The sequence below is a fragment of the Sparus aurata genome, chromosome 10 (assembly GCF_900880675.1).
Source record: "Sparus aurata chromosome 10, fSpaAur1.1, whole genome shotgun sequence".
Classification (NCBI taxonomy): Eukaryota; Metazoa; Chordata; class Actinopteri; order Spariformes; family Sparidae; genus Sparus; species Sparus aurata.
Window position 1 is genome coordinate 13,469,874 of NC_044196.1, and position 26,251 is coordinate 13,496,124.

The window sequence follows — 26,251 nt, forward strand, 5'->3', positions numbered from 1 at the left end:
GATAAGTGCTGCAAAATTGGTGGACTGGGTAAAATTTCACGGTGGGTTTGAGTCCCCTCAGAGTTATTTAGAATATAATTACAGAATATGACATCGTCTTGGTTCCAGGGGGAAATAAACAAGTTTGAAGTTTTGTTTTTTTTTATAAAAAACAGGTTTTTTCTTTCTTTTCTTCCAGGCTAAATTATAGACGGAGATGATTTGAAATGCAGGTCATTTGCAGTGAATTCCGTTTGTTGAAAGAAGAGATTTTTCTGGCTTTCAGGCTTCTTTTGTTAAATCATCACCAGTCGGTCGTGGCTGTTGAAGTTGAAATCTTCCCTCGTATCCACCATTGCTCTCTGGTATGTTTCGTGTTGACGGATGATGAGCGTGAAGCGTCCTCTTTTTTCCCCTTCCGGTTACGTCGTCAGCGCCAGGGCAAACGGGGCGCAGCACACAGACTTCTGATGGCTCGTCATGCTCCAGGAAGCGTTCTGTATGAAACAGATGGGCAGTAAATTCCTGGCTTGAGGAGAGGAGTTTTTAACTTCTGCAGAGCAATCGGGGTAAAAGGCCGCATCCGCCTGTCGTGTAGGTCAGGGACGAGGTTTAGAGGCTGAAGTCTGTTCCCAATATATTTATGTTAATGTCGGTTACCAGCTAGCGCGAAGCGGCGGTTAATACGACCGAGAATCACTCAAAGCCAATTCTCTTCATTACTCTTTTTATTTGTTTCTCTGGTTGTGATTTCCTCATTCGGCTTTCAAAATGTCTGTCAAAGTCGAGCAGCGGTTCCTCCAAAGGATGCGATTTTTATGTATTTTTTTCTTTGGGAATGAAGTATTAGATCCAAATATGCGTTCAGACATTTTTCTGGACCCTCGTGGAAACTCATCAACAGAAGTGCCGGGTGGATGTGATCGATACGTTTTATTTTTTTTTAGCTTTGACTGTTTTTCATGACCAAAGATTAAATGTACTCACAGTGTTTTATCCGTGAGAGAATTTGTGAATAATAGCAACCCAGAGTTAAGTTCATGTCTACAGTTTTATCAATCTAACCATTGTTGTTTTATTTCAGTATCACTCACAGCTTTGTAAATGTAAATCTATAAACATTTTTTCAGACCGTACAACAACTCACACCAAGGAACGATTCAGATCCCATAATCACCTCCAGTTTTACATTTCGGATGGACTTACGGATTTACGGAAGGAATTTTCATCCTCGTAAAAAAGGATATATAACACACACATGAAACCTCTTTCATGTCCACCTGACTATAGCTAGTTATTTACAAGAAGGAGGTCACAGGAGGTGGAGGAGGAGAGGGAGAAGGAGAAGAAGAAGAAGAAAGAAGAAGAAGAGTGGGGAGAAGGAGAGGGAGAAGGAGTAGAAGGGGGGGAGAAGAAGAGGGAGAAGAAAGAAGAAGGAGAGGGAGGAGAAGAGGAGGGAGGAAGATAAGGGAGGAGGAGCAGAAGAAGAAGAAGGAGAGGGATGAAAAGGAGGAGGAGGGAGAGGGAGAAGAACATGGAGAAGAAAGAGAAGAAGAGGGAGGAGAGGGAGAAGGGAGGAGAAGAAGAGGGAGGAGGAGAAGAAGAAGAAGGAGAGGGATGAGAAGGAGGAGGAGGGAGAGGGAGAAGAACATGGAGAAGAAAGAGAAGAAGAGGGAGAAGGAAAACGAAGAAGAGGGAGGAGAGGGAGAAGGGAGGAGAAGAAGAGGAGGGAGGAAGATAAGGGAGGAGGAGAAGAAGAAGGAGAGGGATGAGAAGGAGGAGGAGGGAGAGGGAGAAGAACAGGGAGAAGAAAGAGAAGAAGAAGAGGGAGGAGAAGGAGAGAGAGAAAAGGAAGATGGGGAGAAGAAAGGGGAGAAGGAGGAGGAGAAGAAGTTTATTTTTTGGCCACACCTAACAAGGTTATGATGAGTGGAACCAGTGATATGAAAAAAAAAAAATAGGTCAAACCTTCAATGAACAAATGTCAGAAATATCGCGTTACGTGCTGATGAATGTTGCAGCTGTTCTGTTCATCCAGACGAGCTTCTCATTAGCAGCATTATTAAACTGTAGTAATAATTCTACTAATGAATCTGTTGCTTTGTTGTTTTTACATGTCCCTCCTCCCGTCCGCCTCCAGGTGGAGTGACTCGCATGACGGTGTCGCTGGTCGTCATCATGTTTGAGCTGACTGGCGGCCTCGAGTACATCGTCCCACTCATGGCCGCCACCATGACCAGCAAATGGGTGGCAGATGCTTTTGGAAGGGAGGGGATTTACGAGGTGAGGTTTGTGTGATGTGGCCGTTGGAGCCGCTCAGTTGCGTATTTCCGAACTTTGAAGTTGCACCGCGGAGTCTTTGTTTGCGATTGCCTGCTGTTGCACAAACACGCCGTCAAACGCTTTGGCTTTAAGAGGCTCATTCTGACGTCTCCGCAGGCTCACATCAGGCTCAACGGATACCCGTTCCTGGAGCCCAAAGAGGAGTTCGATCACAGCAGCCTGGCGGTGGACGTGATGAGGCCCAGGAGGTCCGACCCGGCGCTGGCTGTGCTCACGCAGGATGGCATGACTGTAGGAGAGGTGGAGGTATGGACACATGCGCTCACACGTGAAAGCATTTAATAAATCATAACGCAGGAATGCATGGCAGAGAATTGGGGAAAAAAAAACAAAATACACAGTAATATAGAAAGCACATGTGGTTATATTAAAGCAAAATGTTTGCAGATGCTTCTCCCGACTTCTTGAACCGCCTAAACAAAGAATACACTGAAAAACCCTCAAGAATTCTGTCTCTGGTGGATCTGTAGTTGATGTTCCACGTTGTGTCTAACGTTACCGCCTCTCTCTGTGTTTAACGTCTCCAGGCCTTGGTGGAAAGCACTCACTACAGCGGCTTCCCTGTGGTCGTCTCGCCAGAGTCCCAGAGGCTCGTGGGATTTGTACTCCGGAGAGACCTGCTCATATCAATAGGTCAGAAGTGTGTGTGTGTGTGTGAGAGTGAAAATATACCTGCTGTCCACTACAGTAGGAGGCTTAAAGGCTTAAAAAGACATCATATAACACTGTAAACTCTCATGTATGAGTTACATCCTAATTACACTTTTATTAATTTACGTTTTCATTTTGTGACGTCTCGCTCACCTTAAATAAATATGTTAACAAACATGTTAAAATGTCTCATAACAATAAATAAAATCCTGGGCATTTATTGGATTTTATTTTGAAAATACTGCTGATGACATCCTAATTTTTGTTTTATTTGTTTATTCATGTATTTATATATTTTTTTTACATCTCACTAAACTAAAAGTCAACCCATATAAACCTATATAAATAAAATATACCCTATAGAATTACAGTAGTCTTTTGTATGAATTGGCTTTTATTTTGAAAATATATCTAATTACATCTTGATGTATGTTTTTATTTAATTATTTTTTCCTTTCATTATTTATTACTTTGTACAGTTGGAAGTTAACCCATTTGTTAAAACATAAGATAACGTTATAGTCTTGTGTATGAGTGGGCTTTTATTTTGAAAAGAATTGCTCCTGACATCCTAATTTGTGTTTTATTTATTTATTTATTATTCATTTATTGTTTACATTTCACTAAGATAAAAGTAAACCCATAAATTAAAAACATATTATATTGCATTACAGTAGTCTTTTGCAAGAGTTGGCTTTTATTTTGAAAATATTTCTAGTTGACATTTTAATTTGTATTTTTTTATTTATTTATCATTCATTGTTAAATACATCTCACGCACTTTAAACAATAAAAGTCAACCCACATGTTAAAACACAAGATAACATTACAACAGTCTTGTGTAAGAGTTGGCTTTTATTTTGAAATTATAGCTTATCACGTCTCAGTTTGTGTGTTAGATTTCTTTTACGTCTGGCTATCTGTAAACTCTAAATGTGAACCTCCTCCTGCTCTCTTCAGATAATGCCAGAAAGCGTCAGGAGGGCGTCGTCAGCGCCTCCACCGTGGTCTTCACTGAGCACGCTCTGGCTCAGGCCGCGGACGCTCCGCCGCCGCTCCGCCTCAGAGGCATCATGGACCTGAGCCCCTTCACCGTCACCGACCACACGCCTATGGACATCACTGTGGATATCTTCAGGAAGCTGGGGCTGCGCCAGTGTCTGGTTACACACAACGGGTGAGAACAAACACGTCACCACATTTTTGTCAGTTTTAATCTGTAGAGTTTATTATTGTCGGGGTAGAAAAGCTCCCGATAGAGCGTTTGTGGTATTTCGCTGTGACGTAACGCGAAGGACAACAAAAGACAAATGAAGACGGGCCGACAGATGGGAGGAACGACGAAAACATAAACTGACCGCGCTCCCACGCCCGCGGTGAGATATCCGTCTTTGGAGGAACGGAGGGGAGTGACGGATGGATGTGTAGGAGAGCCTCGGGTCACTCTGCTGTCAGCTGGCGCATTAACGGAACAAACAGGGAGGAGAAAAGACGGACGTTAATGGAGGGAGAGGAGTTAGTGCAGAGAATTCTTCAGGTGGATTTGAATAAATCCCTCACTGGCGCTGAATTCATCACCATAAATCTTTCACGGCAGCAGAGGTCACGTGGTGTTTGGCATGTGGCCTACGTGACAGAAAGAAACAGAAGATACAGAAGAAGAAGAAGCTCTCCAAGTTGTCCATCAGACCAGTTTCACGCCGTTATTGTTTTACTCGTAGCTCGTAAAATTCTATCTTCAGGGTCAAACCTTCAGCAGTGTGTTCTGCCTGCTCGTGTGTTTGTTTCCTTCTCTTCTCGGTCCTGTGTGCTTTTTTTTTAAACCAGGCAGAGGAAGTTAGAGAGCGATCATAAAACATTAGAGAGACGTGCTTTTTTCTGGGTTTCCCGTAGCTCCTCCGCAGACGTTTTGCTCTGACGGGCTCGTTGGCGCACAGTTCTCTAAACAGATGTTGTTTCAGGACCGTCAGTCCAACAATTTGTCTATAAAAATGTCAGAAAATAGGCCGAAGTTGCACTTTTTGATGTCTTGTTTTTGTCCAAACTAAACCAAACACAGTAACTGAAGCAGCTTCGGACGTTTTTTTGCCTACAAATCTTATAAATCTTCGAACAAAGACAGGAGCTGCTGTTTTCTGTCATTCAAAATACTTTCTTTCTTTCTTTGAAGTCGTTACCGTCCACGACAGGACAACACTTCACATTTCACGCACTGTTGTGTCGACGCCGGCGTGGACAATCACATTCAGAAGACGCTCCGAGGGAATAAAACCCTCATCAGTGTTTGAATCTCTCTCCCGCTTCGTTTTCCCGCCATTTCTGCTGTTTAACCAGGACGTGTGACATGTTCAAACACAAGCAGCGCTCAGGGATTACGTACATTTTTACAAACGTACAGACACGGTGTACATAAGGCTTAAAGTAGTTTGCAAACAGATGAAACTATACAGCTTGTAGCTCGTTGATGGATGAATGTGAAGCTATGAGAACGTGTCAGAGAGAGAAAAGAAACACTGAGGTGGTAAATTTGGGAAAAAAGAAGTGATCAGAAATGTTTAGAGGAGGAAGAAGATAGTTGTGGGAGGTTTTCCAGCCGCACAACACAAAATTATACCTAAAAGAAACACATAGTTCAGCAGGTTAAATCACAGCAATCACACAACTCGTGACCATTAATTCAGACGCCACAGAGGCAACTAAGTCACTGGGTGGTCACTGCCATGAAAGCAAAGGCGCTGTGTGGGAGTTTGTTTTTGTAGTTTACAGGTGGAGGACACGTTGCGGAGGATTTTTTGGAGAGGTGGATTTAAAATTATCGGTCAAAGTCGACGCCGCACCGGCCAAAATATACTGGAGTCTACAAAAATAGTATGAGGAAAAGGATTGAAGGAAATGCGCTAATTTGTCCTTTAAAATATGGGAAACTACATTTAAAATGAATTAAATCACGTCATTATGTTATGTTGTGTTTGTGTTGCGTTTACTTACATCTGTTCTTTTGACTCTGTAGAATGTTTCCTAACAGAAAAACATCCGATATAATTCATATATGGTTGATTATCAACCGATAATCAATCGATTGGAAGAAAAGTGCTTAAAATGTGCGTCCCTTGTAATGAATATGACACATTTCACTTAAAAAGGTTTAAAGGAAATAGAAATAATCCTTCTTGTAGAAAAATATACAGTCAAAATTTCCCCCAAAATACATTGTTTTTTTTCTATATTTAGCGAAATCTTTAACACTCAGTTGTTTTTTATGCAGGAACAAATAACTTTGGATAGAATCAGAAGAAGTTTGGTTCAGGAAGGCAAAAGCTAGTGGCAAGAGATTATAGATATTTATTTCCGTCGAGTGTCTCATTTGAGGCCGAGGACACAAACACAGAAACTCACAACGATGATGAAACTGAAGTCTTTAGTTTTAACATCACACAAATGATTTGAGAATCGTTCTGGACTCTGCGTGAGTCGGTGCTGCCAGTTGGAGCCGACGCTGAAGCGACTTAACTCGACTCTTGAGAGGAGAAGAAAATGAACTTCAGCAGCTGTCAGCGAGTGGCGTGATTACTTCTCAGAGGCATGAAGCTCGCCGCCCACCAGAGCGTCTTATTACCAACAATCAAATGTAAAAGTTCGAACGTGATGTGAAACGTGCCTCGCCCCGCGGGCACGTTTGACATCACACCCGGTCCGTTGAAATGCTGTCGACAGGCACCAGAGTTTCCAGCAGGACTGGTGCACATTTGTCCTAATAATAGAAGGATGAGGCTCTTTGTTTTTACCAGAGTGGATCCACGTGTGACTGGAAAATGCAACATTTTTCAGGAATTGTTTCATACGGGACCCGAGAAGGCTTCAGCGAGCAACGTGACAGTCGTCTGCTCTGCTCGATTGTGTTTTGTCTGGAAATGAAGACTCGCTGACACAGTCAGAAGAGAAACGAGACCTCGAGGGGGTTTTCAGACCTGTGAGAAGGATACTGTTAACTTCACCGCTCTGACTGGCAACACTGGGATTTTCCCACGCCGACTTTAGCAGAGTTAGTATCTTTAGCTCAAGGTCGGAGTTTAAAAATCCTCCTTTGAATAACTTTTTCTTTTAAAAAACAGGCCTGTTGTAAAGACTTCACTCACAAACAGGACACGTAATCATGCCCACGAAGACCCCCCCCCCCCTCCAGCCTCGACAGCTCTGAGGAGTCTGGATACTTTCTGCGGTTTCTCTGTTTTTTTTTTGGTTTTCTGTTTGTTCTCCGGCTCAAACGGGTCCAACACACATTCACAGCCTCACGTAATGAATCTTTTGCCCTCAGATGATTCGGGTTTCGTATGATACTGGCGTGTGATAAGAAGACTTCTGCTGTTTTTTAAGGAATTTTTTCTTTACAAGTCGTTTGTTTTATGATTCAGTTCTTTGTTAAAAAATGAGGCTTGCGAGCTCCATTTCAGGTTTCTGCCAACAACATATCGAGTGGAAAAAAGACCAAAAACACAACGAATGACTAACATTTTCCGACATTCGTACCGTTCACTGTGTGACTGTTTGGGGTTTTTGGTCCGTTTCATCCATAAAATGTCAGAAGAAAGTGTTTCCCGAAACCCAGAGAGACGTCTTCAGCTGGCCTCTTCTGTCCAAGACCCAAAGAACTCGTCATGTGTCTTCATCGAAGACACAGAAAAAGCGGCAAACGTTGAAGCAATTACTGGGCTTTTCAAGATTGTTTTGATTTCACTAATAGATTAAACGAGTAATTCAGATCCGTCAGCCATCCGTCGAGCCCGAACGTTTTTCTGGGTCGGATTATCTCGAAGCACGAGCCGCCGGCCCCGCTGGGACGTGAAGTCACGGGAGCGCCGCACAATTAATCACAGAAACAAACGTCAGTTGAGCTTTATTTCTATCGACGGGCGCTCGAACTGAAGCCGGGCCTCCACCCGGTGTGCGTGCCTCTGCTCTCCGTCACTCCATCTGACTTCTTACATGACGAATCGAACAAAGTATGAGATGAAGTAATGTGTGACTCTTTTGTCTCTGTGTTTTTTATTTTTTAGGAGGCTGCTGGGAATCATCACTAAAAAGGACATACTGAAACACATGGCGCAGATCGCCAACAGAGACCCCGACTCCATCCTCTTCAACTGAGCCTCCTCCTCCTCCTCCATCCTTCCCTCCTCCTCCTCCTCCTCTGTGGACCAGAGGACGATGAAGACACCAGCTCGTACACTAAAAAAAAACAAAACAAATGCACCTTTTTTACCTCGTCAACTTTTTCAGCGGCCGTTTCGAGACGAGCGCCGTTTGCACAGGCCGACCGCAGAACAATGGACTTACTTTGTGTTTCGGAAGCGTTTCGTTTGGCCTCTCCGAAACGACGACTCAGTCGCGACGCCGCAGATTCACGTCGGAGAGGAAGAAACACACACGAGAAGATAAGTCGGTGGGAATATTTCACATCCGCTCCTTTTTTTGGCACAAAAAGAGAAAGAGGAATCTGGAGCTCAAAACATCATCGGCCGTCTCGCTTCTCTGCAACACCTGAGAGTTAGAAGTTAAAGGAGGAGGGAACACATAATCCTGTTGGAGCTCCTGACACCAGGAGGAATGATGACATCAGGGAGGGGGGGAGATAACGAGAGGGTTCGGGGAGGTCCGTGCTGCCCTCCAGGCCGCCACAGCGAGCCCAGACAGAGCGCACTCCTGAGCTGATGGATGCTCCCTCCACCTCCCCCCCTTTCCTCCCTCCATGTGAGGGTTTTTTTTCCCCCGTAGCCTCGGGGAAGAAGAGTGTGAGAAGAGGATCTAACACACACTTTACACTCCATAAAGACTCGGTGACAGCCTGGGAACTCTCCGTAAAATGTCCCTTTTTTTGTTGTTTTGTTTGTCTTGTTGAGATTTGTAATAACGGGGGTTGAAACTCCAGCCGGTGGGGAACTATGCAGCGTCGTCCCGCCCGGTCGGCGACGCGAACCGTTCTGATCTCGTATCGTTCGCTTGGACGTTACGGCGACTGCTGCAATAACCATGTCATGCCTTATGGAAAGAGTTCTGGATGTTTTTGCTGTTGGAAGGGCTCCAAAAAAACAAAAATGCAAAAAGAGAGAGAATCATGACACATGAGTTTAATTTATGTACATGTAAGAATTGTTTGTCCCACTAAATTATTTCACTAAAATCGAGTGTTGGCGTCTGTTTATTTCTTCTGTTTACAGTTTTGGTGTCCAACTTTATGAAAGACACGATTCTGTTCTTGAATGTTTTTATGTTTTCTGTCATTTTTGAAGTTATCTGACTAGAGAATGTGAGTTACAGCAGCGCTGGGTGACAGTTTAAGGGTATATCACAATACACAATATATCAATAGAGATTAGGACGGTCCTATATATTTTTTCCTACGTATTTTTTTCTACATTATTGCAATATCTTGAAATTGGAAACAGTTTTCTATGGGTTTTGTCCCTTTTTTGGGCTAAAAACATACAAGATGTACAAACAAGAACAAGTACACTCGATTACAAATACACAATAATCATGTGTGTATTATTTAATCTAAATATCAACATGTGATGTTTCAATGTGACAATTATAGTGAATATGGCGACTCACTGTGATATTTTGAAATGCATCTTTAAAACCAGGAGAAGACGACACAATCTCCATAAAAGGTCACAGAAGCTGCAGCTCTCTGAATTTCTGAATAATCTCAGTCGTATTCTTACATATTTTTGAATCGAGTCAGCTCATTTGATTCTGGATTCAGATTTTATGGGAGAAAAACAGAACCTGAACCCTTCTGACGTCCGGAGAACTCTCTTAATGCAGTCCGTGTTGTTTTCCCTTGGCTCCTCGTTCACATGCGATATGAACTCCAGCAGCGTCAGTTTTAGGATGGGACGGGAGATAAAATTCCTGATTACGTGAATCTAAATAAACCAGTTTCTGTTATCGACCCCTGGTGGGCTCGTGAACACTTGGCCAGCGGTTATATCAGCGTGCAGCTCCCTGCTGATCGTCTCTCCTGAGCTGGATAATATTATCTGAACTATTCTGAACACTCTAAAGCCCTCGCGCTCTGTTTTCTCTTCTACCAGCCCGGGACTCATAAAGTTCGGCCCCTGGTTTAATCGTCTCTGAGCTCTTTATTTATCCGCTGAATTGATTTTTATTTTTCCACTCTGGTCTCACCTGGGAGCTGCTCGCCGCCGCCAGAGAAAACACACCAGTGGTGATGATGTGTGAGGAGCTAATGAGACACTTTATTTTAACTTTTGCCTCATAATTCAAACTTTTTCTCACTTTTAACACCTCATTTTTACTTTTCATCTCATAATTCTGTCTTTCTATCATTATTATAACTTTTTATTTTATAAACATGACTTTTTAAAATCATCATTTGACTTTTTATATCATACTTTTTGTTTTTTTTAATTGGAATTTTTACTTTTTATATCATTATTTTAACTTCTTACTTCATAATTATGACTTTGAACTCGTAATTGTAACTTTTGATCGTCATTTTGAGTTTTTGATCCGAAAATTTCTATTTTCTATCTCATAATTTGACTATTTATCTAATAATTTTTACTTTTCGTCTCATAATTTTTTTTTGTGGAATTCTAACTTTTTACATCATTATTTAAAATTCTTACTTCATAATTATGACTTTGACCTCGTAATTGTAACTTTTAATCATCATTTTGAGTTTTTGATATGATCATTTCTATATTTTATATATAATTTGACTTTTTATTTAATAATTTTCACTTTTCGTCTCATAATTTTGTTGTTTTTTTATTGGAATTTTTACTTTTATATCATTATTTTAACTTCTCACTTCATAATTATGACTTTGAACTCGTAATTGTAACTTTTAATCATCATGTTGAGTTTTTGATATGATAATTTCTATATTTTATATATAATTTGACTTTTTATCTAATAACTTTCACTTTTCGTCTCATAATTTTTTTGTTTTTTTATTGGAATTCTAACTTTTTACATCATTATTTTAACTTCTTCCCTCAATTATAACCTTTTGTATCACAGTTTCAACATTTTATCGCATAACAAACATTTTATCTCACATATATCGGTACGTATATCGATAAATCACTATTTCTAATGTATTTCTTTCTCTGTAAGTGTTTCTTTATGTGCGCTGCTTGTTTCTCAGTCTGAGGATGTTTCAGAACACACCCACCTTCTCTGACCTCACCTGTGATAATGAGCTCTGATTGGCTGGCAGCCGCCTCCAGCTCTGTGTCAAACGTTCTGTGGTCGACAACACTTGACCCAAAGTTTCCATCTGCATGTGGGTGAGTGGACGATGAGCTGCTTTTCATTTTTTAGCTGAACTGCTCCTTTAAGATCCGGCCTGTCAGATCAAGTTGTTTGTGTTTGGCTTGGTCCATCTGAGCGAATTGGTTCTGTTTGGTTGTGCTTCCTGCTGTCAGATCCATCTGGGAGATTGTCACCGGGGTGATCCGGCTCCTCCTCCAGGATTTGGGCTGATTGATGATTCATGTCCTGCGTGCTCCAGCTCCGCGTTACGTCTTCATTCAGACATCTGTTTCCAGTCGACGTGTTGCACGACAGACTCGCTGTACGAAGCAGCTTCGCCTCCTTCGTCCTGATTCATAACTGGACCTACCAGCAGAGATCTTAATTTGTGAGCACGATTAGTTCTGATAACAGTCAGAACTTCATGGCCTTGATGCAGGAACCGTTCCTTTAAGCTGGGTCGGCCTTCAGCTCCATGTATGATTGTACAGATTCAGCTAGCTCAAGCTGGACAGAACAACTTGTTCTTTCAGTTATGGGAAAAAAAACAAATAATAATTCTGAGGGACAAGTGAGATTTCTGACGATGCTCTCTCTGAGTCTGATCTTAATTATTTCCTCCGCTGTGTTTATGAGATGTTTTTTGATCTGGTGGGAAAACAGAAAGTTGCCAGGACGATCTGTCGAAGTTCCTTAATTTTATTCTTCTTTCTGTGAGAACCGAGGGAAAAATAAACAAACAATTTTAGCAGGTTTAGTTGTTGTCACGAGCAAAAATAGTTTTTTTCACTGCCTGCAACAGGGTGTGAAAAAAAGAAAGGAAGCTTTTTCGTTCCAGGAGAAATTTTATTTGTGCGTCGGACTGAGTAAAATAAAAAACTACAGCAAAATCTAAACATATATATTATATTCACACATGAACAAGTAAAAAAAAGCATGTTTTTCATGTTTGAAACGACTGATTTTTTTATTTGTCTTGAGAAAATTTAGTGTTGATCTCAGTCAAGAAATGTACTGATGGAAAAAACAAAAAAGTTCCACTTGGGGAAGTAAAAGTTTCAGTAGAAAGTTTCTATGACGAAAAAAAAAAATTCTTGGGGGGGGGGAAAAATTTCTTTATTTTTTTCACAGATGGAAAAAAAGTAAAAGAGCTCATAAACGATTATCCTGACAAAACCTTTCCGTTCCACCAAATCTTACGTCATAAACAATAATTTAGATCACCTGATTAAAGACTCACTCGTCCCTCAGGCCACATTTACACTCCACAACTACAGAATGCTCCTTTAAACTCAGCTTCTGCGCTGAACATCTTTCTCTGTGTGAGTTTCTTCCTGTATCAGAGTGTTCAGTAGAGCAGCATCATCACCGTCTCATGATCCGTACGTACAGATGTGGCTCCTGACTCACCGCCTCTGCGACGGGCGAGTCAGCGCTTGTCTGCCGCCACACGATCGCTGTGAGAAGAGTCCAGACAGGAAGTGTGTGTTCACGTGCTGATGTGTGTGGACGGTCGACATGTCGGGGAATTGTCGAGGACATACGTACGTACGTATGTGTGTGTGTGTGTGTGTGTGTGTGTATTGTGGCTGCCTGGTATTGACTCGGTGTATTCTTGAGTCTCGGTATCCTGCTGCTGAGACTTCACATGGGGCTCGAGTTACTGACCTGCTGGTGGCTCCTGCATTCTCACACCTCACACACACACACAGACACATAAACACCTCACACAAACACACACACACACACACACACACAGGTTTTCTTACTTCTGCATACTTTCTGTATTCTCTCATCTGATTTTCTTGTTTCTTTCTTGTTTTTTCTCTCTCCGTCTTCCTCGCTCCTTTACCCTCTACATTAACACGTCGGCTTGCCTCCACGTTGTCGTTCTTCTTCTCTCTCGCGGCCGCCGCTCTGTTCCCAGGCCTGCCATTGTCTCCGGAGCGCATTACGAAGCAGCTGAAGCATTTGGATGTGGTAATAGCCCAATTCAAGGTGTAACCCCACACCCCGAAGTGTCAGATCACCTCTCCTGCCTCACCTTTTCTCTTTCTGTGTGTGTGTGTGTGAGAGATGACGTGTGTGTGAGCGCCGTCGTTGATGTGTGTGTTTGGGTTTCAAGGAATGCAACCCGATCTGCTGCACAGAGGCGTCTCTGCCCTCGCGGCCTCACCTGAGGGGTCCTGAGGTGGATGTTTCCCACAGCTCTGGTCGCGGCCCCGCTGCTCGTGTGACGCCGAGCGATCTCGCCGACCTTTCACCGCCAAACACGTGCGACGACCTGAAGTGAGGTGATAGAAGTGATTTGGAGAGAATCTGTCGGCCTCCCGTGTGCGTTTCACTGCTCTGCTAATTGTGGGATAACGAGACAATCAGCCGACAGAAACAGTTTTGAGGATTTCTTTCCACTCCGGCCAGAAATGTATGAGTGTTCAAAGCTGCATTAACTCAAACAAACCTCCTCCTTGTCCTTATCCTCATCATCCTCCTCCTCTTCATCCTTCTCATCCTCCTCTTGGTCCTCTTTCTCCTCTTCATCCTTCTCATCCTCCTCTTGGTCCTCTTTCTCCTCTTCCTCCATGTCCTCCTCGTCTTTCTCCAGGTCATTCTCCTTGTCGTCTTCCTTGTCCTACCACTCGTCCTCCTCATTCCAATTCTCGACATCATCCACATAGTTGTCCTCCTCCTCGTCGTTCTACTCCTTGTCCTCTTCCTCCTCCTCTTCCTCCTCTCGGTCCCCTCTCTCATCCTCCTCCTTGCTCCTGTCCTCTTTGTCCTTCTCGTCCTCCTCTTGGTCATCTTTTTCCTCTTCCTCCATGTCCTCCTCGTCTTTCTCCACATCTTTCTCCTCGTTGTCTTCCTTGTCCTACTACTCGTCCTCGTCTTTCTACTCCTTGTCCTCCTTATCCTCCTCTCGGTCCCCTCTCTCATCCTCCTCTTCCTCCGCTTCCTTGTCCTCCCCCATTCAGTTGTGTCGAACAACAATGCCTCATCATTCCGTCTTCGTACATTTTGACGGCGAAACAGAGTAACGGCGCAACGTTTCTGCCTGGAACACTCTCTGTAAAAGTGGGCTGATGACTTTCTATCCCTTTTTTTAGTTTCAACCAACTCCTGGAGAGATTCTTTCACAATCTGGCATCTAAATGTTCAACAGTGTTCACCAGCTAGTTCCTAACTTTGATTCTGGAGCTGTAACACAAAGGATATCAGAGCATCAGTATGGAAAAACCAAAAAGATGAGCTCGAAGATACTAAAAAACTCTTTAGAGTCCGCAGAGTCGGACAATAATTCTCTTCGGGTCTGTCGCTACAGGAAACCCTTTCATCATGTGATCTATTGTTATCATAAATATTGATTAGTGCCGCTTCAGGAGCCATTGACAAGTAATGGCGCTGGAGGACTCAAAAGTCGGGACCTTCTACCCGACCTCTCCCAGTTGGCCCACACCTCACTGGTAATCATATAGTTTGAACCCTTCCTGAACTTAGCGTTTCTGGGGAAGGTTGACCTGTTCGAGCCCTCCTGGTATCCGAAACTTCTTTAAAAGCGTTCAGGATCGGGTAAACCCCCAAATTATGAGAGCCAATCTCAAAATATACAACTTGAACTGAAGCCGGTGCCGTTGCTTTCATAAACCACCACTCCTCTGGTGTTTTTGCACTAAATTAGTTTCCTCTGGTGGTGTACACTGCAGGGTTTCTGGCCTCTGCTGGTAGTTAATCAAATGAAACAACCTGGAAAAAAAAAATGGGGAAAGCAAAGCCTCCGATGGGGTGACACGAGCCGGCGCTGCTTTTCATTACGAGCTCCCGAGGCAATGAGGTAGAGCACAGTTGATCGAACCCGAAGTTTAAAGAGGTGATAAGAGTGTGATTGAATCCAGAGAAAGTGGGAGAAATGGAAAGAAAACTTCCACGGGGCCAACACACACTCTGGAAACTATTGAAGCAGCGGCGTATGAATTCATATTGTCTTCTGTGGTTTTTTCGGCTCTACCCCAGACACGACACGTACTCGGGCCCTCGAGGACTTTGGATTCTCGGCCCGTCCTTTTTGGTGCAACGATTAAAAAGAATATATCTGTGGCTTGCAATAATATTGGTTTTCATCCAGCTGCTGAACCGAGCGCTGTCATTGTCCTCCACGGATGCTGGAAACTAGCTCGAGGTCACGGAGCAGGACGAGGCCAATTTACGTCCCGCGCTGTAATATAATCCACTTTCTGAACTTTATGTAACATCGCGGAACACATGCCCGACATTAAGCACACTCTGAGCAGGTACGTTATTTCACAGGAGCTTTCATCTCGAACCCCCAATTTGGATTTATATGGTTTAAGTGCTCCTCTACCAAATTATTTTAATAAGTGATCCTGTCGGGTAATAATGGAGTGTCGTCTGTATATGGTATAGTATTATTCAATACAGGTTTCTGAAAACTAAAGAGTGATTCATCTTTGACGATAAGGCATCGTGACCCGGTGGATATTATGGATTTTCTGTCCTGTTTTAATACTTACGTACAATCGTTATGTTGGAACTCATTTTTCGACTGTGTAAAGTGGTTTAAAACTCAATGAATCTTGATTAGTGTACAAATAATTATAACAAAAATGTATTATTATATCATACATACACTCATATTTCACCTTTAATGTGTATATCACTTTAAAATTGCAGCTGGTAAATCTGGAAAAGCGAACCCTAACTTTATATCGGTAAGGCATCATGACCCAGTGGATATAATAGATTTTTTTGTCCTGTTTTAATAAGTTTGAATACACAGATTGAAAAAGATTGAGTGTAGGTTACGGTTCAACTGTGTATAGTGGTCTAAAATGTATGAATCTAGATCAGTGTACAAATAATTGGAATAAAAATTGATTATTGTATCATAATTACTCTCATATTACAAGTTTAATGTGTATATCACTTTAATGTTGCAGCTGGTAAAGCTCGGTAAAGCTTTATATCGGCTACCAAAAGTCTTCTTTTAACCTATAATAACGTATTTGAATTTGTTGATGATAAGATGTATGGGAGTGTGCCTATGTTCCCACAATTCCTTAGGGTTTGGTGGGGGTTAAAAGAGATGCACCCCAGTAGCTGGGGGCATCTGCACTGGCACTGGTTCCTTGTAACTTAGGGTTAGGGGTTAAGTAAAGGTTAGGGCTAGATTAACCCTAACCGTAACCCTTAAATTTAAGGGAAATGTAGGAACACAAGACCTAATTTTGAAAATGCCCTAAAAATGTGGGAACATAGGACCTAATTTTAAGGAAAATCTTAGAAAGGTGGGGAACATAAAGCAGTGGGACCATTGGGCTGACCCCAGATTATTATTCATCAAAGTAACTTTTGTGATTAAATACATAAATAGGCATAAAAAGTAGGCACATATCCCTCTGACATGTAGTGAAATATATTAAGTGGCAGAACATGGAAATACTAAATATCAGCCCGACATGTGGACCAAGACAGATTTCCAGCCCAACCTGCAAATGCTTACCGAGCCACCTCCTCTGGCAGAATGTGAACATTTCTGGGATGTATGTTATATTTGTTTTCACAGAAGAAGCCATCCCACAATGGAAAGATCAAGGGACTCGACTGTTTATTGAATCAAAATGTTTCTCTGACAGTTTGATCAGGATGTACACCAGATATAAAGCTTACCATCGTCGACATCTGTGCAGCGTTACTCACTCCGGAGCAACAAAAAAACCCCGAACAGTTAAGCTTTTGCTGAGCCTGTTAGAGAGGTGACACTTTTATGGTAATGTATGTATGAACTTGTACGTGTTTATAAATAGTCGATTTGCCACACATTCGCATTCAATTCACATAAATACCCTGACATGAAAAGGAATGGATGTTTAAAGCATGTTTTTTTTTTATAGCGGGGGATCGGCTGTTGATTGACTTCACATGTGAGACCTTCTATATCGCGCTTATTAAAACACATTTCGCGTTTCGCCAAGCCAAGAAAGGCTTGTTGGTTTGTACATTTTTAAAGTGTAATGAGTATTCGGCCATAAAAAACAATAATTGGAGCCGGTTGAACGTTGCACTTAGTAAATCATATGTTTCATTTAAAGACCATGCACACCCGGGGAGGTGTTTCCACTTACGGTGGGTAATTAGGAATGTAAAGTTGGGCAGAGTTGTGCAGGGAACTATGAGGTCCAAAGGACTCAAAAACAATAAGATCCTCCTGTTACAGAGGCCCCATCAGCCACAACAACTTCCATGAACTTGCAGCTAATTTTTGTTATGTTAGGTTACGTATTTTTCCAGCTCAAACTAATAGACATGAGAGTCCTGGAGTGAATACAGATAGAACGGAGTCACAGCTGTACTGTGTTCAGTGTTAGTCGGTCTGCCACTGGGCTGGACTTTTCCAGGAAAAAACGAAGGATGACTTACAGCGAGAAGGAAGGAAGATCCGGCCGTTGCACAACCGAATAGGAAGAGGCATTGTTTTCCCTGGTTGCTATCCTCAGGAATCAGAACGAGAACCAGAAATTCCTTTTATTAATCACGCAAACGGGGGAAATGTGTGCGTCACGGCAGCCAAAGGACTGTTCAATACAACAATACACGATAATAATAGTAAGAGATTAAAAGGCAAGAAGAAGAAGAGCTAGTAGAAATAGAATGGTAGTGGTGGAACGACTGGGATGACCTTGGAAGACGAAGAAGCTGAAGATGGAGGAGGCGAAGAAGGCTTAGAGGGAGAATGATAGAAATCCGTGAGGCCGAGCAACCAGAAACAATGTCCTATTCTTATATACATCCGTGGGAGCATCACAGAAGTACGTATGATTGGTGTACGCCCTCGAATGCAGGATGAGTCATCAACATTTCCCTTTCATCCTTTTAAACCAACCTTTGTTGCCTTTTGTTGGGCCTGATACTGGAGTCTATGTAAGATATAAAGAAAAGACACATGAGATCAATTTAAAGATATTAAAGAGTTCTTTGTTTGCTTTATATTAATCCTACTGTGGGCATCTCGAACGCTCCCCAGACCAGCGTACGAGTAAATTGGCCACCTCGCAGCTCTGCTTGGATTACATCTGCCAACCCTGACACCGCCCGCCTCCATCGTAACCCAAACAGTTCAACAGTTCTTGAGCGTCACCTGGAGTAATGTTACTAAAACAAGCAGGCTCTAGTTTGCAGGCAGAACTCGGTCACGCCTGTCACTCAGCGGACGAGCAGCGCCACTGTGACTGATCTGCTCTGCAGCAGCGCCACGCCGCCCTCGGCGTGTTTTTTCCACGGCCATTAAAATCGTTAAACACACCCCACATGTACCAACTGCCCATCAAAGTCCTGACAAGAATTTTAATCATTCTTGATTCGTTCCAGTTCGGCTGAAAGTCTACACTGCTGCACTTTTCTGTGCCTTTCAGATACTTTTCATATTTCTGGACCTAATTCCCGTAACGTGGCCCGGATTGTTATCGCCCTGAACTCCAGTCGAGTTTTTTTTCATATCCTAACGCCGTGATACATAAACTTTACATGCTCCCTACATGTTGATCCCATTCCAAGTCTGGATGTTATTGAGCCCATCCAAAACACTCTGCACATGGGTTTTATTAACCTGAAGTCCAGCTGATGTATCTGACAGATGATTTATACACTTGTCATTGATTTACACAGCCCCTCTACAGCAGGTTAACGACGGTGCTGAGCAGTCTTGCATATCTTGATTCCAAGTCTCTACATGAGCTCCCGTCAAACTATTTAATGTTTGATTCTCAGGAAAATCCCTCACTGTCTCTCCATTTGACCAGACGGATAAAGTGAGTGGTGTTTCTGTCTGTAAATGGCGCCTTTGATTCATCATAGAGAGAGTGTATCGTACGTAAAAGATAAGGCCAGAATTTGGAAATTGGCGTGCTAACCAGCTAGCGTCGGCTCAGCATGATCTAATAAGTAACGAATAAATCACACAATGTTAAGAAAGTAAATATTCTTACACCTCTTTTCCTCACTAAACAGAAAAATACACCTTTTGAATTCAAGTTTCTCTCTTTTACCGTACTAACCGTGCCTTAATTGCCTCGTTAACTCATCGTAAAACACGATGTTAACGAAATAAAACTCACAGTCTTGGTTTGTCTTTTGCACAAACACATCTGTTTCGGTCAAAATAAATCCTCAAATCCATAGAATAAGATGTGAAATGATTCCAGCTCGTCACGCCAGTCGCGGTTTGGCATTCCCGCATTCGTAGTCCTTGTCGGAGCTGCTGTAAATCACCTCCATACCGTATTCCCTTGTCTTCAAACAGACCCCTGGTGGGCTCGGAGGGCCGTGTTCAGTTCCAGTCTGGAGTCCAGCTGTGTTCACTGGGAGGCTGTTGAGTTGCAGTTGTCTGTTACTCTGATATTCTGATAGTTCTCCGCTTGTGTAACCAATAATGTACTGTTTACGCCAAGATTTTACTCATTTTGGCCCTCTGCAGCAGCCTGACAAGCTGTAATATCAACACTGAAATACTTTCACGTGAAAAGGTTGATATGACCATCATTTTGACAGTTACCTGTATCACATCCAGAAGGTAATTGTCTAATTATCAGCTGAACTTGTGTTTTGGCAAACCAGTCAAACGCAAAGTCCAGTATTTACTCTCCTCCGAGTTCTGTTTTGGACGCCGTTAACTCCTGCGGGCGATCTCTGGCTCTCTACCTGGTAAAAGCTGAACTAAGTTCACCAGTTGCTCGCTAATTCTGCCCGTCTGCTGTTCGGTCCTTGGACCTGAAGCATACAGTGTGTGTTTTTTGTGGAGATTTTTGTTGTTTAAAACAGCTGCCGGCTGCGTCTGGAAATTGATTTGTTGAAAGCAGTAAAATAGCAGAGGTGGCAAGAGCACACGCATTCTTCACTCCAGTCGAAGCACAGATACTTATGGAAAAAAAACTCTCTTACTTGAGTGAAGAAAGAGTAGTAAAGTACAGGCTCTGAAATGTGTCATAGTGCCCCTCTGGCTATTGATGTAACTCAAAGACTATTAAACTTAAAGCTAGAATCAGTGGATTTGTTCCAGCTGTTCCTAAATGCACCACGAAGATAGTTGACATTATGGGTTGGTGGAGCGTCTGCAGAACAGCAGCGAAGTAAGAAAATAAGAAAATCCAGGGAGAGGTCGGCAGGGTCGACATAGATATGAGACCCTGACACGCCTTTTCCCAGTATCGCTCGCTGTCCATTCCTGTCTTTATATCTTTCTGTCTCGCTGTCTTGCGTTCAGATGTGGAGAGAAAAAAGTCAAAAGTCAAAAGTTGTCTGAGAAATCTCCTCTAAACTGACAGCGATGATTTTATGGATCACCTCAAACAAACTTTTGGCATTTCTCTACGAACATTCCTCGTCACGTATTGGTCAACGTATGTGCTGATACAGAAATACCATCAGTGAGATAACATGACAGATTTATTAGCCGAGCTCTTCCTCTCATTTCGTCCTCGTCTGCTCTCCAAACAACCAAAGTCCCCTTAAAAAACTCCCACATGCTCAATTTAAAGTATTTTCCTTCCACATTTCTCTTTCTGAAGGGGGGACATTTGGTTTCTGCTCCCAATCAGAGTTTGATAGGATCCATACGGTCAGCCTGTTCTCCTCTTTAAGTCTCTCGTTGCTCTCAGGTCAGCCGTGACATAACAACAAAACCTCTTCATCTCGTGTGTGTGAAACTAAAATGACTCCGAGCCACACGGCTTTTTTCTTTTCGTTTTCTCCTCTCTCCCCTCCACACAGGGGGCTCGTTTCCCTTCAGCTTCCCTGCGACGGACCCTTTGTGTGCCAGGGAGTTGCTTTAAAAGACCTTATCAAAAAGGGGCTTAATAATGTTTGTTGCTTCACTGCAGGAATAACTGCATTGTTTAGGTGCCAGGCAAGGTATTCTGATCGCACCACTCCCACTGATTCTGAAATTCCCACTTCCAATGGCCGGTAGTCGGGGCAGCAGGGTTGAAACAGTAGTATTGTTCTCCCATAAAGTGTGTGTGTGTGTGTGTGTGTGTGGGTGTGTGTGTGTGTGTGTGTGTGCTTGTCTGGCCCCACTTAGTCTCTTCAGGATGTTTTGGGTTTTGTGTGTGTGTCTATGTGCATGCACAGATGTGTGTGTGTGTGTGTGTGTGTGTGTGTGTGTGTTGCAGCTTTCTAAAAACTAATTTCCTGGCTGGCTCTTATGAAAACAGAGAGTATGTTGGGTAATAATACAGGAGACGTGGAGAGAAACGGCAGCACTGTAGATATGAAGGGTGTGTGGCAGCTCCGTGATGGATGTGTTGTGTCGGTGTGTGTGTGTGTGTGAGAAAAGAGGAGGACGGAGGGGAAAGCGGGTGCAGCATGGAGAGAATGCTGATGTGGAGATTGCTGCTGCATGTAGGTGGCTGCAGGCGTGGTGTGTGTGTGTGTGTGTGTGTATGTGTGTCAGGAAGGGTGTTTCTGTATCGGGCAGGTTAAAAAAAAAACCCAATAGGTCTTTTGTTAACACTCCTATGAAAACACAGCGGGTCAGAAAAAAGCAGATAAAGTCTTGAATATGAGCGGCGGCCTCCGTTAATCAACCTGTCAGGCCGCCTTCTAGTCGCGGACATGACTCGTTCGTTCCAGCGGTCGACTTGATTACAACAGAATTAAGTATTTCCACGAGCACTCACATTTGTGTTTCAGATGTGGCGAGTGTTAACGTGCTGTCACTTGGCAGGTCGGCGCTCAAACTCACCGCCACTTCGTCTTCTCTTGTATGTTTGCTGACAGGAAAAACATTCGGGTCATTTGGTCCAAGTCTCGATGTGTCCAAGTCATTTTTTTCTTCGCCAACTCGATTCAAGTATCACGTCCTGTCATTTCCTCCCTTCTTACTGGCAGTATCTGGTCCTTATAAAGAGGAAAGGCGAGGTTTAAGTGCCTGTCTTACAATGATATCATAGGGTAACCTATCTAAGCTGTTCAAAAAGTACAACAAATTGAATTTGCATGATATCTACCGAGATATCCTTTTAAATAAATCAAATCAAACTCAATAAAATCTTACCTATGACATCATTTCTTGTCAATTTAAAACATGTTCCATCTCCATCATTGTGTAACAGTGAGATACAAACAGCCAGACTAAAGGAAAACTGAGAAAAAAGTAAACTGAAGAGGCGTTCATGTACAGAGGCTGTGTCCTCGCTGTAACAGTCCAGGGTTCGACTTCCCCCTTTCTCTCTTCCTGTTTCCTGTCATCTCTCCAGGCTGTCCTGTCTAATAAAGCCATAAAAAGAATTTAAAAAACACACAAAATGAACATTGAAAATGTGTCTAGAGTTACCACGTCTTCAGGTCAAGTCCGCAGTGGTTTTTTTTTTGCCGTGATGGTAGCTTGTACTGTGGCTCCTCCTCCCTTGTGGCATCAGTTGATTTATTTATCTTTTTCAGTGCACACATTTAGTTTACTTTGTCAGAAACACTTCTAAACATCACTTTGACCTGCTGGTCACCTGTAACGTTGGATTGAGAGATTTCATCCAGCGCCCGTTATTTTTTCTGTACGGATCCAAAAACTTTTCAATAGATGGGAAATGGACTTCTATAGTGCTTTTCCCGTCTGCTGACCACAACACATTCACATACATTCATACACTGATGGCACAGGCTGCCATGCAAATTGATTTAAATGTACTATACGGTAGATGGTGAATGAATTCTGATGTCCAAATAAAGTACTCGAGTGCTAATTATGATGCCTTTTTCTTCAGCTTGCATCTCAAAATGAAACTCAAAATCACTTAAACACTTAAATAAAGGCTCCTTTTAGGACCCACACCTGCGTCTCTACAAGTAAAAATCAAATCTGGGCTGGAATGATTTCTTTAAAGGGGATTTTTTTCTTTTAAAGGTTCAAGTTAATTCGGCTGTCTGTAGACTTCAGCCTCCGGGACTTTCCCTTCATTTTATCAATGCGAGACTTTCACTAGTAAATTGAATATTTTTTGACATGCACTCATTTTCCCTCCTCTTGCCACACACGCTTCCCCTTGTTCCAGCTAATGTTTAATTAGTCTCGGAGAGTCTGATGCTATCAGGGACGCTTAAATTACACACATTCTTATCCACTCTGCAGGGTAATGAAACTGAAAACTTTCCTTTCATTTGCAAAGATGCACACACACACACACACTTGCGGATACACTGTCCCTTTGTCCGCCAAATCACAAGACAATTTGCGTGACATACAGAATCCTGATTTTACATCGAATCCTTAAACCTTTGTCGTGATTGTTTTGTCAACTCGAGCTCTGTTAAGTTATTCTATGTTAGAGGTTACTGTAATTGTTTTGTCTTCTTCGAGCGGCTTCTTTTGTCTCCTGTCTGGCTCTGATTTACGATGAGTCTCGAACATCAGCAAGACATTAAGTTTTAGCCCGAGCTAAAGCCAGCTGAATGTGAGTCTCAGATGTTGGTGCGATGTTAGTGCAGCTTGCCTCCAGTGCACCGTATCGACATTACTGTCCTCGCCTCACCCTCGATGGTATATGAATCCACGCCGGAGTCTTTATTCATGGGGGGAGGTGGGTGAGAGGCGGGGAGCGTACAGGAGGGAGACGGTTTCTTCATTAGCCCGCCACCAGTCATTGTAATGGCCAGCTCGCCCAGCTGGATGGCTCATATAAACTGATGTATTGGCAACAGGTGTCACCGAGGCGCAGGATGGTCATAGAGTGGAATCACTCGAGTGCATACCTCCACCAAGTCCCAACAGTCCCCTTTAATTCCCTCAAGTCCAATCAATTAATTAACTCATCAACCCTGGATCTCTGAGTTTGAAACCACCCGTAACTGCTTAACCAGATCTAGGATCAGCGGCACCCATAAATACCAGCCACCTGAATGCGCCAGCTCTTTATTCGTTTAAGATACATGTATTAGAAATTAACAATCTCGCAGTGTTAAAGAAATTGAGAAGACCTTTCTGGATCTGTCTCTTTATCCGGATCCAAAGTTAACAGGGTCTAGTCTGGGCAGAGACTCATCCTCCATCCGAGTTTGGTGGAAATCTATTCTGTAGTTTCCGTGTAATCTCGCAGAAATGAATCTGACAGCAGCAGAAAAACATGTATGAACAATTTGGAACTCTTCGTCGGCCACGTTAGCGGTCGGAGTTTGACGAAGCCGAGAGGGGTGATACACAATGGCACTGCAATCAATCTTGTACAGCTCGATGAGGAATTCATTCAGTGTCGGATCATCTTTTAGGTCTTTGTCATCAGTCTTGTCCTTCCTGAGCCCGTTGATCTACTTAGATATCCTCAAACAATTGGAAATCACAGGACTGACTGAGGTGGATAAAACTCTAGCTGGAGACTTGACTGAAAGGCAATAAGATTGACTTTTGCCCTCACGTTCAACTGTTGGCGACATAGTTGAACATTGCCAAACATTAAGCAATCTTTTTCCTTTTAAGTTAAGTTTTAAATGGTCCTTTTTGACCAATCGTGATCCATCTTCAGATCTTAGAAGAATAAAAGAGGTTGTCATTTTGTTCTGGCTTTAAAGTCAATTTTTTGATTGGATCGGGGCTTTTGTGGTCATTCTGTAATGACATGTCATAAAGTCAACTGATTGTCCTTACTTTGGCGGGGTCGTCGTTTTTGTGTCCATTTTTACGGCCCTTTTGTGAATTCCAAAGTTTGGCGCACAGGAGTTTTTACGGCCCACTACTGGCTTCAGTCACTTTTAATTTATGAGGTCATTTGTTACAGACTGGATGCCGTCTGTAGCTCCATCTGTAGAGCTCCTTGGCATGAGGGCTTCACCTGGATCAGTGGTCCTGAGAGATGCATCTGACGCAAAAATACGTCAACCGTGTTGTCCATTAGGTCTTCAACATTTTTCCCATTGCACGCGATCTCTGGGGCGAACTCAGTTACCGTAAATTAGCCTCAGGAGGCATTAAAAAGTAAGAGCTGCAGTATGACTGAGCAGGTCTTCCAAAGTGTCGAGGGGATCCAGATTCTGGATTAATTCACGGCGACATCTGCTCTGATCTGGAAACCAAAAGTATGATTTCAGCCCTTTGTGGGTCTTTTGGTTTACGAGGAGATTGCGGCTTTATTGGGTGAGCGAGATTAGTGGCAAAGCTCTTGCAGATGCTCTCTTAGTTTTGATGTGCTGCCAAGGTGCTATCGTTCGCAGCCCCCCCCCCCCCCCCCCCCCCCACCACACGCCCACAGCAACTCACCTCAGAACACGCTGATGTTATTAAGACTACTGGACATGTGTACGGAGCATCGTTTAATAGAAATGCAGCTGTTCTTCAGATACATTACATAATCTGATCCATAGAAACGTCAATATTTATCTTCATGTGGAGGCATGTCTGAACCTCCTCCTGCTCTGCGTTTGAGAACAACTGGTTTTAAAGTGGACACAGATGACCTTTCGACTCCCCCCCCCCCCCCCCCTGGCATTTCTCTGTGGTTTTACTGTTAGCAACGTGGCTACCGCTAGCAGCCTAGCTGCCATCCAAAGCCAGAACGCAACTTCAAGCATCACGATATGATCTAGGAATCCCGATCTCTCAATCCCACGACAAGACAGAGTGATGAGTCCTTTTGGATTTGCAAGACTTTATGAGTTGTGTCTTACCCATTATAATCAGTTTCCACCTCTTTGAATTCTTTTCCAGTTGAGGCAAGAGCGATGTTAAATAAATCCAACTGTGGTCGAGTTGCATCATCCGTCCATTGTTTTGTTATTACCATCGTAACTACAACGACTTGATGGCCATGGTTTGTTTAATCCAGCTGTCAGCGTCGTGCCTGTTTCATGTCCCGGGTGCCGAAAAGGCGTAAAGGATACGGGGTTTTCAAATTGATTTAATAAAAGCAAAAGAAAGCGTTGAGTGTTTTCGCATTTGTCCCGTACCGCTGTGAAATTCTTAACCAAGATCAGATGCAATCAATTGCCTTCAGATGCCACTTTG

General features: G+C 42.9%; 1 protein-coding gene across 3 annotated transcripts in view; it reads left to right on the forward strand.

Annotated features, from left to right (window-relative positions):
* The window catches only part of clcn5b (chloride channel, voltage-sensitive 5b), a 31,190-nt gene extending 22,035 nt beyond the window's left edge, over window positions 1–9,155 (forward strand). For all 3 annotated transcript variants that reach the window (XM_030431436.1, XM_030431435.1, XM_030431437.1), the window contains 5 exons: window positions 2,120–2,262; window positions 2,419–2,568; window positions 2,850–2,955; window positions 3,934–4,150; window positions 8,028–9,155. In XM_030431436.1, coding sequence (XP_030287296.1) covers window positions 2,120–2,262; window positions 2,419–2,568; window positions 2,850–2,955; window positions 3,934–4,150; window positions 8,028–8,118 — 707 coding nt within the window. In that variant the 3' untranslated portion in view covers window positions 8,119–9,155. The remainder of the gene's footprint in view (window positions 1–2,119; window positions 2,263–2,418; window positions 2,569–2,849; window positions 2,956–3,933; window positions 4,151–8,027) is intronic.
* The last annotated feature ends 17,096 nt before the right edge of the window (window positions 9,156–26,251 follow it).